The sequence below is a fragment of the Pteropus alecto genome, unplaced genomic scaffold (genome assembly GCF_000325575.1).
Source record: "Pteropus alecto unplaced genomic scaffold, ASM32557v1 scaffold39, whole genome shotgun sequence".
Lineage (NCBI taxonomy): Eukaryota > Metazoa > Chordata > Mammalia > Chiroptera > Pteropodidae > Pteropus > Pteropus alecto.
The window spans coordinates 3,173,337-3,185,244 of NW_006443568.1; the positions used below are offsets into that span (position 1 = coordinate 3,173,337).

Genomic DNA, 11,908 nt, shown 5'->3' on the forward strand with positions numbered 1-11,908 from the left:
GACCCGGCCCAGCTCCCGGAGTAGGTAGCGCTGCGCCGGCCTCCGGATCGGCGCCGCCCGCTACTCCCCCAACCTCCGGGGCTACTACGGGGCCAGGCCCCACCCCGACCCCACCGCCCGCTGTCACCTCCGCGCCCCCTGGGGCGCCCCCGCCCGCTCCTCCGAGCAGTGGGGTCCCCACCACTCCTCCTCAGGCCGGTGGGCCGCCGCCTCCACCCCCGGGGGTCCCGGGCCCAGGGCCCAAGCAGGGCCCAGGACCTGGCGGCCCCAAAGGCGGCAAAATGCCAGGCGGGCCGAAGCCCGGCGGTGGTCCAGGCCTAAGCGCTCCTGGCGGCCATCCAAAGCCGCCGCACCGAGGAGGCGGGGAGCCCCGCGGAGGCCGGCAGCATCACCCACCCTACCACCAGCAGCACCACCAGGGGCCCCCGCCTGGCGGGCCCGTTGGCCGCAGCGAGGAGAAGATCTCCGACTCGGAGGTAAGTGTCTCCCGGAGCTACGCGTTGGTTTTCCTAAGATGGCGGCGACCCACTCCTCATTCCCCTCCCCCCCGTCGGCCTCCATTTTGTCGGAGACCGGAAAGGCGTCTGCGCGCGGGCGGCGGAGGGCGGGGCGGGCTGCGGGAGAGAGGGGCGGACTGCGTGGTCCGCTAGCCTGCTCCGGGATTGGCCCCCCGGCTGACAGGACTGAGAGAGGATGGTTGGCCTGAGGAAAGAGGCGATGAGAAGCTGTGATGGATCTTGTTAAAGCTAGCGGATTTGGGGAACCAGAGTAAAGTACAGCGTGATATGTAGGGTTGGAGAGATCGGGAGAGTCAACGGTCTGAAAAGGGCAGGTTCTTGTCGGTGACAACCAAATTTGGTCATTTTTTTTTTTTACTTAATTCATTTTAAATTTTGTCTGGTAGGATTTAAATTTTTCGGGAACGCTTAGCATACAGGTCTCACGAGATAGCTGATAGTCTATTCCGTAGTGAAGTTTGAGTGACAGTTCTCAAAGAGTATTTTGAATGATGTGAGGTGTTTGCTGTTACGACAGTGATTATGTTAGAAACCGCACCTATGTAGTTGAACCTTGCTTTGACTTTAAACGGAACAGAAGAGCAACCCGATCGTTAACATCCAGTTTGGGAAAAGGAAAAATTGTTGTTTAATAGTATTGTAATGGCTATGTGTAGTGCCAGGTGGGTGCTAGAGTAACCGAGAGGATCACTGCATAAGCTATATAAATATCCAACTAATGTACTGTATATCTGAAACTGAAATAAAATAAAAATCAAAAAGTGATTGGGTTTCCCTGTTTGCAGAGGTCACTGATGTCTGAAAATCCCCTTCCTTTTTCATTAGGGGTTTAAAGCCAACTTGTCTCTCTTGAGGAGACCCGGAGAAAAAACTTACACTCAGCGTTGTCGATTGTTTGTTGGGAATTTGCCTGCTGATATTACGGAGGACGAATTCAAAAGGCTATTTGCTAAATATGGAGAACCAGGAGAAGTTTTTATCAACAAAGGCAAAGGATTCGGATTTATTAAGCTTGTGAGTGTGATTTTGTGTATTATTAAAAGTCTTTTTTTGCTGTTAAATGTATTGGTTTTTAAACCAAGAATAAATTAGTCTTTAAATTTTTTATCATTTTTACAAGAAAGATGTGACTGCTTATATAGTGCATAATTGTCGGAACCTAAGAAACAAGGGGAGTGGCTGAGTAAGGCATTTAAGAATCTGCCTGAATGGTGGAGGGGGGTGCGGGGCAGTGGGGCAGCTGCCTGAAGTAGGTTTGAACGGAACTGGAGGAAGAATGGTAATGGTGGTTAGGCTTATGACAATTTCACAGTGGGCATTAGTCTGTGTTTGAGGTTATTAACATGAGTATTTCTGATAACTTTCAGGAATCTAGGGCATTGGCCGAAATTGCCAAAGCAGAACTCGATGATACACCCATGAGAGGTAGACAGCTTCGGGTTCGCTTTGCCACACATGCTGCTGCCCTTTCAGTTCGCAATCTTTCACCTTATGTTTCCAATGAACTGTTGGAAGAAGCCTTTAGCCAGTTTGGTCCTATTGAAAGGGCCGTTGTAATTGTGGATGACCGTGGAAGATCTACAGGGAAAGGCATTGTTGAATTTGCTTCTAAACCAGCAGCAAGAAAAGCATTTGAAAGGTGCAGTGAAGGCGTTTTCTTACTGACAACGTAAGTTTTTGTGCTTCTTTTAATAATTTCTGTTTAACTTTATGGGGAAGTTGTGATAAAACTAGGAAAAAAGTTAAGATGGAACCATTTTTGTTACTAGAACACCTCGTCCAGTCATTGTGGAACCGCTTGAACAATTAGATGATGAAGACGGTCTTCCTGAAAAACTTGCACAGAAGAATCCTATGTATCAAAAGTAAGATTGGTTAAACTATTGGGCAGTTTTTAAGCATCAGCTTGAACTTGTTCTAGTGATTTTTCAGTTTTGCCTAAAATGTGCGAAATACTTAGAAATGGATATTCATAAAAACTTCAGGGTCAGAAAGTTAGAGGTTTTGGAGTAGTTATTCAAATGCCTAGTTTTATTTTCTGACAGGTATATTTCATGTAGTCATGTCCTTCAAACAGTTGTATGATGTGTAGGTAGTCTCATTTCTTAAGGTGGGGAAATTTTTCTTGAATAAGAATTTGGTTAGAGGAAACAATTAGGAAATGAGGAAGATAGGATTTATTTCCTCTTCTGGGATGTGTGTTTTTGCTGTGAAGATACTTTATATGAACCTAAGTGGTTTTTGCCTCTTGGTATTACAAGTGATAGGCTAGGAGAAAGACCAGTGTATTTAGGGGGTTCAGGTAGTATTCCTTGTGTGCATCTAAATTGATTCATGTTTAAATATTGTCAGGGAGAGAGAAACCCCTCCTCGTTTTGCCCAGCATGGCACATTTGAGTACGAATATTCTCAGCGATGGAAGTCCTTAGATGAAATGGAGAAACAGCAAAGGGAACAAGTTGAAAAAAACATGAAAGATGCAAAAGACAAATTGGAAAGTGAAATGGAAGATGCCTATCATGAGCATCAGGCAAATCTTTTGCGTCAAGGTAAAAGACTCTGTGAATTTTGCTGATAGGATCAAGTGCTTTTTAAACTTACTAGGACCTCATTAATGTGAATCCAAAACAAAATTTTCCAATGTTCAGATCTGATGCGACGCCAGGAAGAATTAAGACGCATGGAAGAACTTCACAATCAAGAAATGCAGAAACGTAAAGAAATGCAATTAAGGTAAAATTTTGATAAACTAAGCCTTTGCTTCTTGGTTAACATTTAGAGAAAAGATGTATCTAAATTTTGCAGGTGAGTCAGATGAAATACAGAGAGGTTTGTCAATGTTGGTATAATACTTATGTTGGAATTGTGTGTAAGATTTTCATAAATGATGCTTATTTTCTTTGCTAGAATGTCTCTGGGGCTATTCTAGATTTACTCTCTAGCTCTTTATGTGTGTTCTAACTTAGACTTTGTAGAGCTGTTAAACAAACTTAGTTTTCTTCAAGTTGAATTTTAAAAGATGTGGATAAAATACTTTGGTATATGTGCTTGATGTGCATTTCCAGGCAAGAGGAGGAACGACGTAGGAGGGAAGAAGAGATGATGATCCGTCAACGTGAAATGGAAGAACAAATGAGACGCCAAAGAGAAGAAAGTTATAGTCGAATGGGCTACATGGATCCAGTAAGTAAACTTCTATTGCAATCTAATTGGAGTTGTCTACGAAACTTGTAGGTACCTAGATTGAAATTTTACTCTGTTGAATATAACATTTCACATAGCTATTTTATTGCGATATGCCTTAGAGTTTTGTCTTTTTGGGTGGGTCAGGTATTTCATTGGTTGGGAGGGAACTTTTAGGTCTTTTCGATAATTGAGTCTCAATAACTGGTTTCAGAATATTGATTTTTTAAATTGTCTTAATGAACCTTTTTTTTAAAAGGTTAAAAACAAATTAGATTTGGGAATTTTTTTGTACTCAAGAATGATATGGGTATAGTACAGGTATGTGAAATAGATTCCTTTTTTTTTTCCAGAGAGAAAGAGACATGAGAATGGGTGGTGGAGGAGCAATGAACATGGGAGGTAAGTGAGAAAATTAAATTAGCAGTACCATTAGAGAGCAATATTCTGGTTGAGTTGTAACCAGCATTTTTGTTTCCTAGATCCCTATGGTTCTGGAGGCCAGAAATTTCCACCTTTAGGTGGTGGTGGTGGCATAGGTTATGAAGCTAATCCTGGAGTTCCACCAGCAACTATGAGTGGTTCCATGATGGGAAGCGACATGGTAATGTATCTTGTGGGACGTAGTACAAAGGAAATTCTCATTTTCACAACTTACGTGTGTGTGTTTTTTTTTAAAGTAGGTGACTGGACCTCTTTTAGTTCCCCTATCATGTAAATCGTAATATCGAGGAATACTTTGGCAACATAGAAGATCTCAGTGTGTGGTAACCTAAACAGATAACGGTTGCCAATGGGAAGTCAATGCTGTCAGTAGTGTGTTGGAGATATCTTTGGCAATAAGTAGACTTAGGTGCTTTCCATTATATTGCTTGTGTACTTTTGCACTCCAGCGCATGGCAAATCCAAATTCTAAATGTTAGATAATGTACCTGATTATTCTACATCCAAGTGAGAGTAATCAAATGGCAAACTGTTGTTCGTTTAGCTGGTATTTGCCATAAGTATGTATTAGACTTGTAGTTTGCAGCTTTTAGGCATGTTTTAGTGACGTGTAGGACTTTGACCTATATTTGTGGCTTCTACCCATGAAAGGGGAATTATTTAACGTTTTGACTCGTCGTTTCCCATCCGTTGGGCCTGTCTATAGGTACATCTTCTAAAACTGACATCTCTATTTTGCTGCAGGGTACCAAAAATAAGTGATAATTTTAAGCATACTGGTTGTGTGCATTTGATTTGAAACTTAGTAATACTATCATTTTAGCTGTGCAGATAGCCTGTCAGGATGCTTTAGAACAACCAAGTGAATTGGTCTGAGTGGCTGTATTTAGGGCTTTACAAAATCCTTAGGAGAACTGAGTATTGGCTTTAGAGAAAAGTGTATTTTCACAACTGAATTGAATCTGATTAATTCACCTGTAAGCTTTTGGCAAAGGAAGGAAGCTGCAGCATGTAACTCACTGGATTTATTTTACAAATAGGAACATAAGGATTTAGTATGGGGCTTCACCTATTTAAAATCCACTTATGGCGTTTTGGGAAATAGAACTGTAAATAGCTGGTTGGGTTAAATGGAGTGCTATTATCTTTCTTCAAATTGAATTTTTAAAGTAATGTGGGTAACATTGGCTTACGTGCTTCCTAAAAGGCAGATTGTAGGTATGTAAACAAATCTGTAAAATTTAATTTGACATAATAGTCACATAGTAGTTTCTACATTCCATGTAACAGGTAGCTCTTTCAGGTTCTAAGATGTTGTAATAACATAATCATGAAACCCCAAAATTTTCTTTTTCACTTTTTGAAATACACAGTAACAGTGTGCTAAAACCCTAAAGTTTTTAGGATTTTGAAAAATAGTTTAAAGGATTGAGACTTAGTTTTTTTCAAGTAGCCTTTTACAGTATTTTGTAAGAAACACATTGAAATTATGAATAGTATTAGTTAAACCCTGATACCATTTTTCTGTTTCATGTTTTTTGGAGTAATTCTCAGTAACCGATCTGTTTTAAATGGAGTTTGAAAGATAGTTCAGACTGTTGTGCTTGCACATCTGTAGAGTTCTTCTGTTTGGGTGTATAGATTTCTAAGATTAAAGGTACCTAAAACTAGATGGAATAATGAACTCCTGCTTTATTGCAGTCACTTAAGTTTGGTGTTATGCTGTTTGAGAGAGAACGAAAACATGGAATCATAGCTAACTGCCAGTGGACTTAACAAAGACCTAAGGGAAAAGTTGGGCTCTATGGGGGTGGGCTGTATATTCAGTCAATATGTAATAATACATAATAGTACTGTGAACGTAATTGTCTCTGGTTATATAGTGATGGCTGTGAAGGTGGTATACTTGTGAGAATTTGGCAATATGAGTTCTTTCAATCAAGTTACTGTGTCGTTTTAAGTGACTAAATCTATTAGTCTTTTATGCTTTTTCTTTTTTGTAGTCTGGTAGCATTTTATTAAAACTTTGAACCTTTTAAGATTTCTGCAACTTAGCAGATGTGTCTTAAGATCTTGAAAAGCACAAGGTTTCTTATGCAGCACATGCCACTAACTGGTGAGTAGGTCTTTGTCACTTCATTGAGTGAATTGAATCTGTCTGGTTGGGCTTGTTAGGCTTACTTGGAAATTAAATTTCCCGTTCAGACCTTGAAAGTGAGAAGTTTGCAAGCTTTTCAGTGGGTTACTCTGATGTGAAATTTCTTAAAACTCATTTTGGAATGGGTTTTCACATCTACACTAATTTTTAAATTTTTTAGCACTACAGGGAAGATCTGTTCTGTGAAACAGGTGTATGAGAATGGCTCAAGTGGGAACATACCACAAGGCATGTATTATCGTAAACTAATTTTCAAATTACCCTTTTTTCCTTTCTATGTTCCCGGTACCTGTGGATCGACTCATTGGTGATTGTATCGACGAACGTTGACTACGGAACCTTCTAAAATATTTACTTAACACACATGGACATCAACTACATATAATGAACTGTTAATTACTGTTCCAATAGCGTACTGAGCGCTTTGGGCAGGGAGGTGCGGGACCTGTGGGTGGACAGGGTCCTAGAGGAATGGGGCCTGGAACTCCGGCAGGATATGGTAGAGGGAGAGAAGAGTATGAAGGCCCAAACAAAAAACCCCGATTTTAGATGTGATATCTAGGCTTTCATTCCAGTTTGTTTTTGTCTTGTTTAGATACCAATCTTTTAAATTCTTGCATTTTAGTAAGAAAGCTACCTTTTTATGGATGTTAGCAGTTTATTGACCTAATATTTGTAAATGGTCTATTTGGGCAGGTAAAATTATGTAATGCAGTGTTTGAAACAGGGGAATTTTTTTCCTTTTTATTTCACTTTTTTTTAACTGTATAATGTCCCTCAAGTTATGGCAGTGTACCTTGTGCCACTGAATTTCCAAAGTGTACCATTTTTTTTTTTTTACTGTGCTTCAAATAAATAGATAAAATAGTTATATTGATCTTCAACTTTGCCATTCATGCTTCTATGCACATTAGGCTAGGTATTCCACTTTGAAAGCATGAGAGTGTCTAGACCTTCAAATGGCATATGCCATTTCTGGGAAATGTATTTGTAGGCTAAGTATTGCTTTCTACAAATAAGTACCCCCTTGTTTTAAAAAGAAGAAATGCATATCGAAGTAGTTTCATGATTTGATTTGTTTGGCATTATAGGAAGCAAGCAGTGCTAAGTACTTTTAAATGGTTATGTAAGCAAAGCTGAACTGTAAATCTTCATTCAGGAATGTCTATTAAGATTATGGAATGGGTGTAAGACTTGGTAGGGGGAGAAAGTGGGTACAAGTAAATGGATCTTTTATGGCCCTATGATCTATCCTTTCCTTGAAAGTTTCTGAAGAAAAAGTGGAAAGATCATTTTGTTGCATTCCTCTATTCTTGTTTTTAAAAGAATAAGTCCCAAGCCCTACAAATGGCTTGTATTGAACTTTCATATTTGAATTAAAGATTGTTAAACATGAAGTCTTTTCATGTATTACTTCAAGTGATTTATAAAGACGGGGTTTAGTCTGGATAATTAAACTTGAAAATAAGTATAGTAAGCATAAAGTAGTTTTAACAATATATACATTTGTACTCTAACTTTTACATTTCCTTGTGATACTTCTGTTGGGCAAAATCTGTAGGACTATAAAAAATCTTGCTTGCTCTCTTCTCTAAGAGTTAGTGGTGACTTAACAAATAGGGTTGCAGATAACCATTCTTAATTTAAAATATTTGTTAATCTGTTTTTTCATAGTTTCTTTTGATGTAGCATAATCTGGAGAGTCGCTCAGGCTACATAGTAAAAATATGAACATCACTCACTGTAAAACTTGAGACTGTTTCGATGGTGTTGTCAATTCTTTGTCAATGTCATTGAATCTTCCATAAAAATAAGATTTTGACTTAATACTAAAAGTACATCGTTACCATTGTCTTAGTACAGTGAGAACTTGCTTTCCCAGTGTATATATTAGCAGAGGAACAGCTTTCTAAAAGTAGGGTAAAGTAATTGAATGGTTTGGCTTTGTTCTTAGTTATGGTTCCATTCAAATTTTTGTACATTATAGAACTCTTGAATGTGTCTTCCTCCTTTTCACTTCTGTTCTTGGTGCTAATTGGCAAAAGTAAAATTCTAAACGAAATCTTGGTTAAAATGCTAAAGTTTAGTTTGGTGCCTGAGTACAAAGGGAAATCCATTGTTGAAACAATTGAGCACTTTCTGCATAGGAAACTGGATAATACTAAAAACACTAGAGGGGTATACAGGCATGCCACCCAATTCTGGTCGTGTGACTGACAGGTACATGGTGCGCTAATTAAGGAGAGAATCTCAGAGAAAATGTTTATTCACCAAGACACCCGGAAATGGGTAGTTCTACCATAATTATATCAATGAGGAAGTTTTGTCCCCAGTCAAGTTATGAATTGGTGATATTTGAGATTTTTCTGGACGGAAACAAGGTTCTTGATTTGAAAGGAGTCCATTACAATTTGATATTGTATGGTAGGGACTCCGCTAATGATAAAATAAGGGGTGTTCATGGGACACCCACAGAGGGTGAACTTGTATGTATGTGGGCGGGGGCTGGTGGGGAAATGGGACAATCTGCCTATAAAATTAATGTTTCAGTTTATTTTTCAGATTACATGCCTTTCTTTATAAGGGATGCTGGCAAAGACCCCTAAAAATAAGCTTTTGGTAGTACTGTACCTTTGAAGAGTGGTGAAGGATGCTAATGGATAATCTGCTGAAAGTTGTGGTTTTGATAGCCTCACTGTGGGCTGTAGAATGGCTAAACGTTGTTTAGCAAATAATGTTGCTTAGTTTCAACTAAGTTTTTTTTTTGACTTTTATCACTGAAATAGCAGTGTACCAAGGGTTGTAAGCTACTCAAATAGACTTTCTATAAGTCTTGCAATGTAATGTATATGATAGTTTTTAGCCTAATGTGAATTTAAGTCATCTTAAAAAGTAGTTGCCTAAAAGCTGATATGAAACTTGGGGTGGGAAAGGGAAGGTAGTACTTTGGAAGAATTTAGTCATTTTTCTTAAGTAAATCACCTGCCCCCATTTTCCTCTTCTCCACTTTCTCTCAGTATTTACTGTTTTAAGAGGAACACTGATAATTTTTAAACTTAGTACTCCTAATCATTAAAATACTGCATTCTCTAAGAGAGACCCCAGTGTATTTCATTAGGTAGTTTAACACATTGGCTCACATTATTTAGTGAAATCATAATCTTCTTTGCTTAGAACACTAATTAAACTCCTTAAGAAGTACTATAAACCCCACCACTCTTTATAGATGTTATACCACTAATATAAACAGATTCTAATTTGGGAATTTGTAATGTTACGCCTGTGCAATTTTTACAAGTGGCATATTATGGCAGATAAAAATTTAGATACTTGGCTTTTCTTGGGCAAGCCACTAAGTTGTGACGGAATGTTTTCTGGTGTTCTTGGACTGCAATTATGCACTATTAAAGTAGTGGCCTGCTACATAACTGCATTTAGCCAGCATTTCTGCAGTGCGTAACTGTGAGGAACGTAGTACCGCAAATGGCAATGGACATTAGGACCCGGATGTAGTATTCCTGCTTGCTCCAAGATTCTCATTGCCGACTGCATACAGGTAGGTAACAAGCAATATAATCTAACTTGGTGACTTGCTATGTACTTTTATTCCGTGGGCATTCTGACATCACACTTCTGACAATGAAATAACAGTGCAGCACCTAACTAACACTTGTATGGTAAAGCTAGCTTATCAAAACTGCGTGGGTTTGGGTTTAGAACTGTAATTTGTCAGGCAGAATTCAGTGCTGTTGCAGTTCTCAGATAAAAAGTGCAAACTTGCTTCTTTGGTATATCTGCTTCAGTTGTGTGGTCTTCTTAAGTTGCATCGTAACTGAAGATAAGGTGGAACGCATCAGTGGTGCGGGGGAAAGGGAACCAAACCATACCTGAGAAGTAGAATGCTTTTAGCATCTTGACATGGACTGTATAGCCTGTGATAATTACTCTGTTGTAGCAGACTGAACCTGCCCAGTATCAATTTCAGAATGCAATCTTGGTAATTATTTTGCAGGTTGAGTGAATTAAAACAAAGTACAGTTTTTTTGTAATGTGATTTAAAATGTTTTTTTAAAATGGGCTCCATGGAAACACCTTTGTTACTAACGGGCTTAGATGGGAATCTAATGTGAATAGTTTAAGTTATCTGATTTGTCTAAATACGTTTGCTCTAAACCTGGGGGAAACTGATGTGGCACATTGACCTGCCTGCAGTTGAATATGTGTTGGGAATCATTTCCCAATCATAAGACTCCGTCGTATTCTGTAGGATAACTGCAAATGTTCAGAGTAGCTTTTTAAATTTGGTTCCCTTAGCTTTAGGGATGTGATACTATAATCCAGAATGTGCAATTACTTAAAAAAAAAAAAAAAAAAGTCTTCAAAAAACACCTTTTGTTGCTTAGGACTTAAGTTTTGCTTCGTCTGTTGTTCCAGACCTCAACTCAACTCTGGTCTTAACTGGTTTTTAGCTAGCATGCGTGAGAAACAGCTTTTCACGTATAATGCTTTCTGCTCTGTAACTGGAAAGTTTGGTTTATTTTGTATAAATGTGTGAAAACTTCTTGACTGAGAATTTTCTTCCGTTGTATCAAAAATGGCTTGCTCTTTGGCAAGCAATTCACAAGATGGGGGACAAATTTGTACTTTAGTATGTAGTCCATTTAAGCAAATAACTTGACTCCTGCTAGATGAAAGAGCAAATGGTGACTAGTTTAGCTCTCTATCTGAATAATACAATGCAAGGCAAACGTAATGCTAGGTATTAGTGACAAGGTTGTCACTAAATTGGCATACAACCCGGATGGGGTTTTCCTGTGGCATAATCCATTAAATCGGTGGCCAGCAGTTGACTACCGTGATTTTAGTGATTGAGTATTTAGAAATAAAAGCTCAGGTTTATTTCTTAATAACAATTTTAAGAGACTGTACTTGTTATACATATAATACGGACTTCAGGAACATCATTGGGGTGGGGGTTAATTTTGTTTCTGCTCATTTCAAGATGAATATAGGCTTTTGCACTTTCGAATGAGAAACCTGTGACTTAAGTTGATTCTTACTAGTTTTGATTTGTACGTAGCTATAATTCGTGAATCATAGTGCAGAGGATTTTTAAAAAATCAGTCAAAAAGCTGGGAATAAATGGGTTTCAGTAATAACACTACCGAGGTGCTTGCGTTGTATTTCATAATCTTTCCTTGCTACAAACCAAAATTATTCTTTTTACTGAGAATGGTGTGACGTTCAGAAGTGTGATGCCAGAATGCATTTTCGTACTGTTAGGCCCTTGGAAACAGATACAGGTGCTTTCTGAAAGATGAAAGAAATGCAATGGGTGCTCTTTACACAAGGTTGCAAAACCTACAAAGAATGCATAATCTCACTTTTTCCAAATAGAGAGATGCGTGTGACTAGTTTTGGACTTTTAAACTTAATGGGGGTTGCATGTCTCCTATTGTTAATCATTGTCAGCTGCAGTGACATGATCTACAGTCCTGCATTTACTGCCTTTCCCTTAATGATTTTGGACAGGTTTTAGAGAGCCAGGATGTTTGTTCTGGGCCTTTTTTGGTTTTGGCTTTAGCTGATAATGTTTCAGTGCTCT

General features: G+C 38.8%; 1 protein-coding gene across 1 annotated transcript in view; it reads left to right on the forward strand.

The window, feature by feature from the left end:
- SFPQ (splicing factor proline and glutamine rich) overlaps window positions 1-7,700 on the forward strand; it is an 8,381-nt gene extending 681 nt beyond the window's left edge. Inside the window, exons 2-11 of the mRNA XM_015598790.2 lie at window positions 8-476; window positions 1,344-1,532; window positions 1,886-2,187; window positions 2,288-2,383; window positions 2,871-3,067; window positions 3,167-3,251; window positions 3,584-3,701; window positions 4,055-4,103; window positions 4,184-4,305; window positions 6,715-7,700. Coding sequence (XP_015454276.1) covers window positions 8-476; window positions 1,344-1,532; window positions 1,886-2,187; window positions 2,288-2,383; window positions 2,871-3,067; window positions 3,167-3,251; window positions 3,584-3,701; window positions 4,055-4,103; window positions 4,184-4,305; window positions 6,715-6,852 — 1,765 coding nt within the window. The 3' untranslated portion in view covers window positions 6,853-7,700. The remainder of the gene's footprint in view (window positions 1-7; window positions 477-1,343; window positions 1,533-1,885; window positions 2,188-2,287; window positions 2,384-2,870; window positions 3,068-3,166; window positions 3,252-3,583; window positions 3,702-4,054; window positions 4,104-4,183; window positions 4,306-6,714) is intronic.
- The last annotated feature ends 4,208 nt before the right edge of the window (window positions 7,701-11,908 follow it).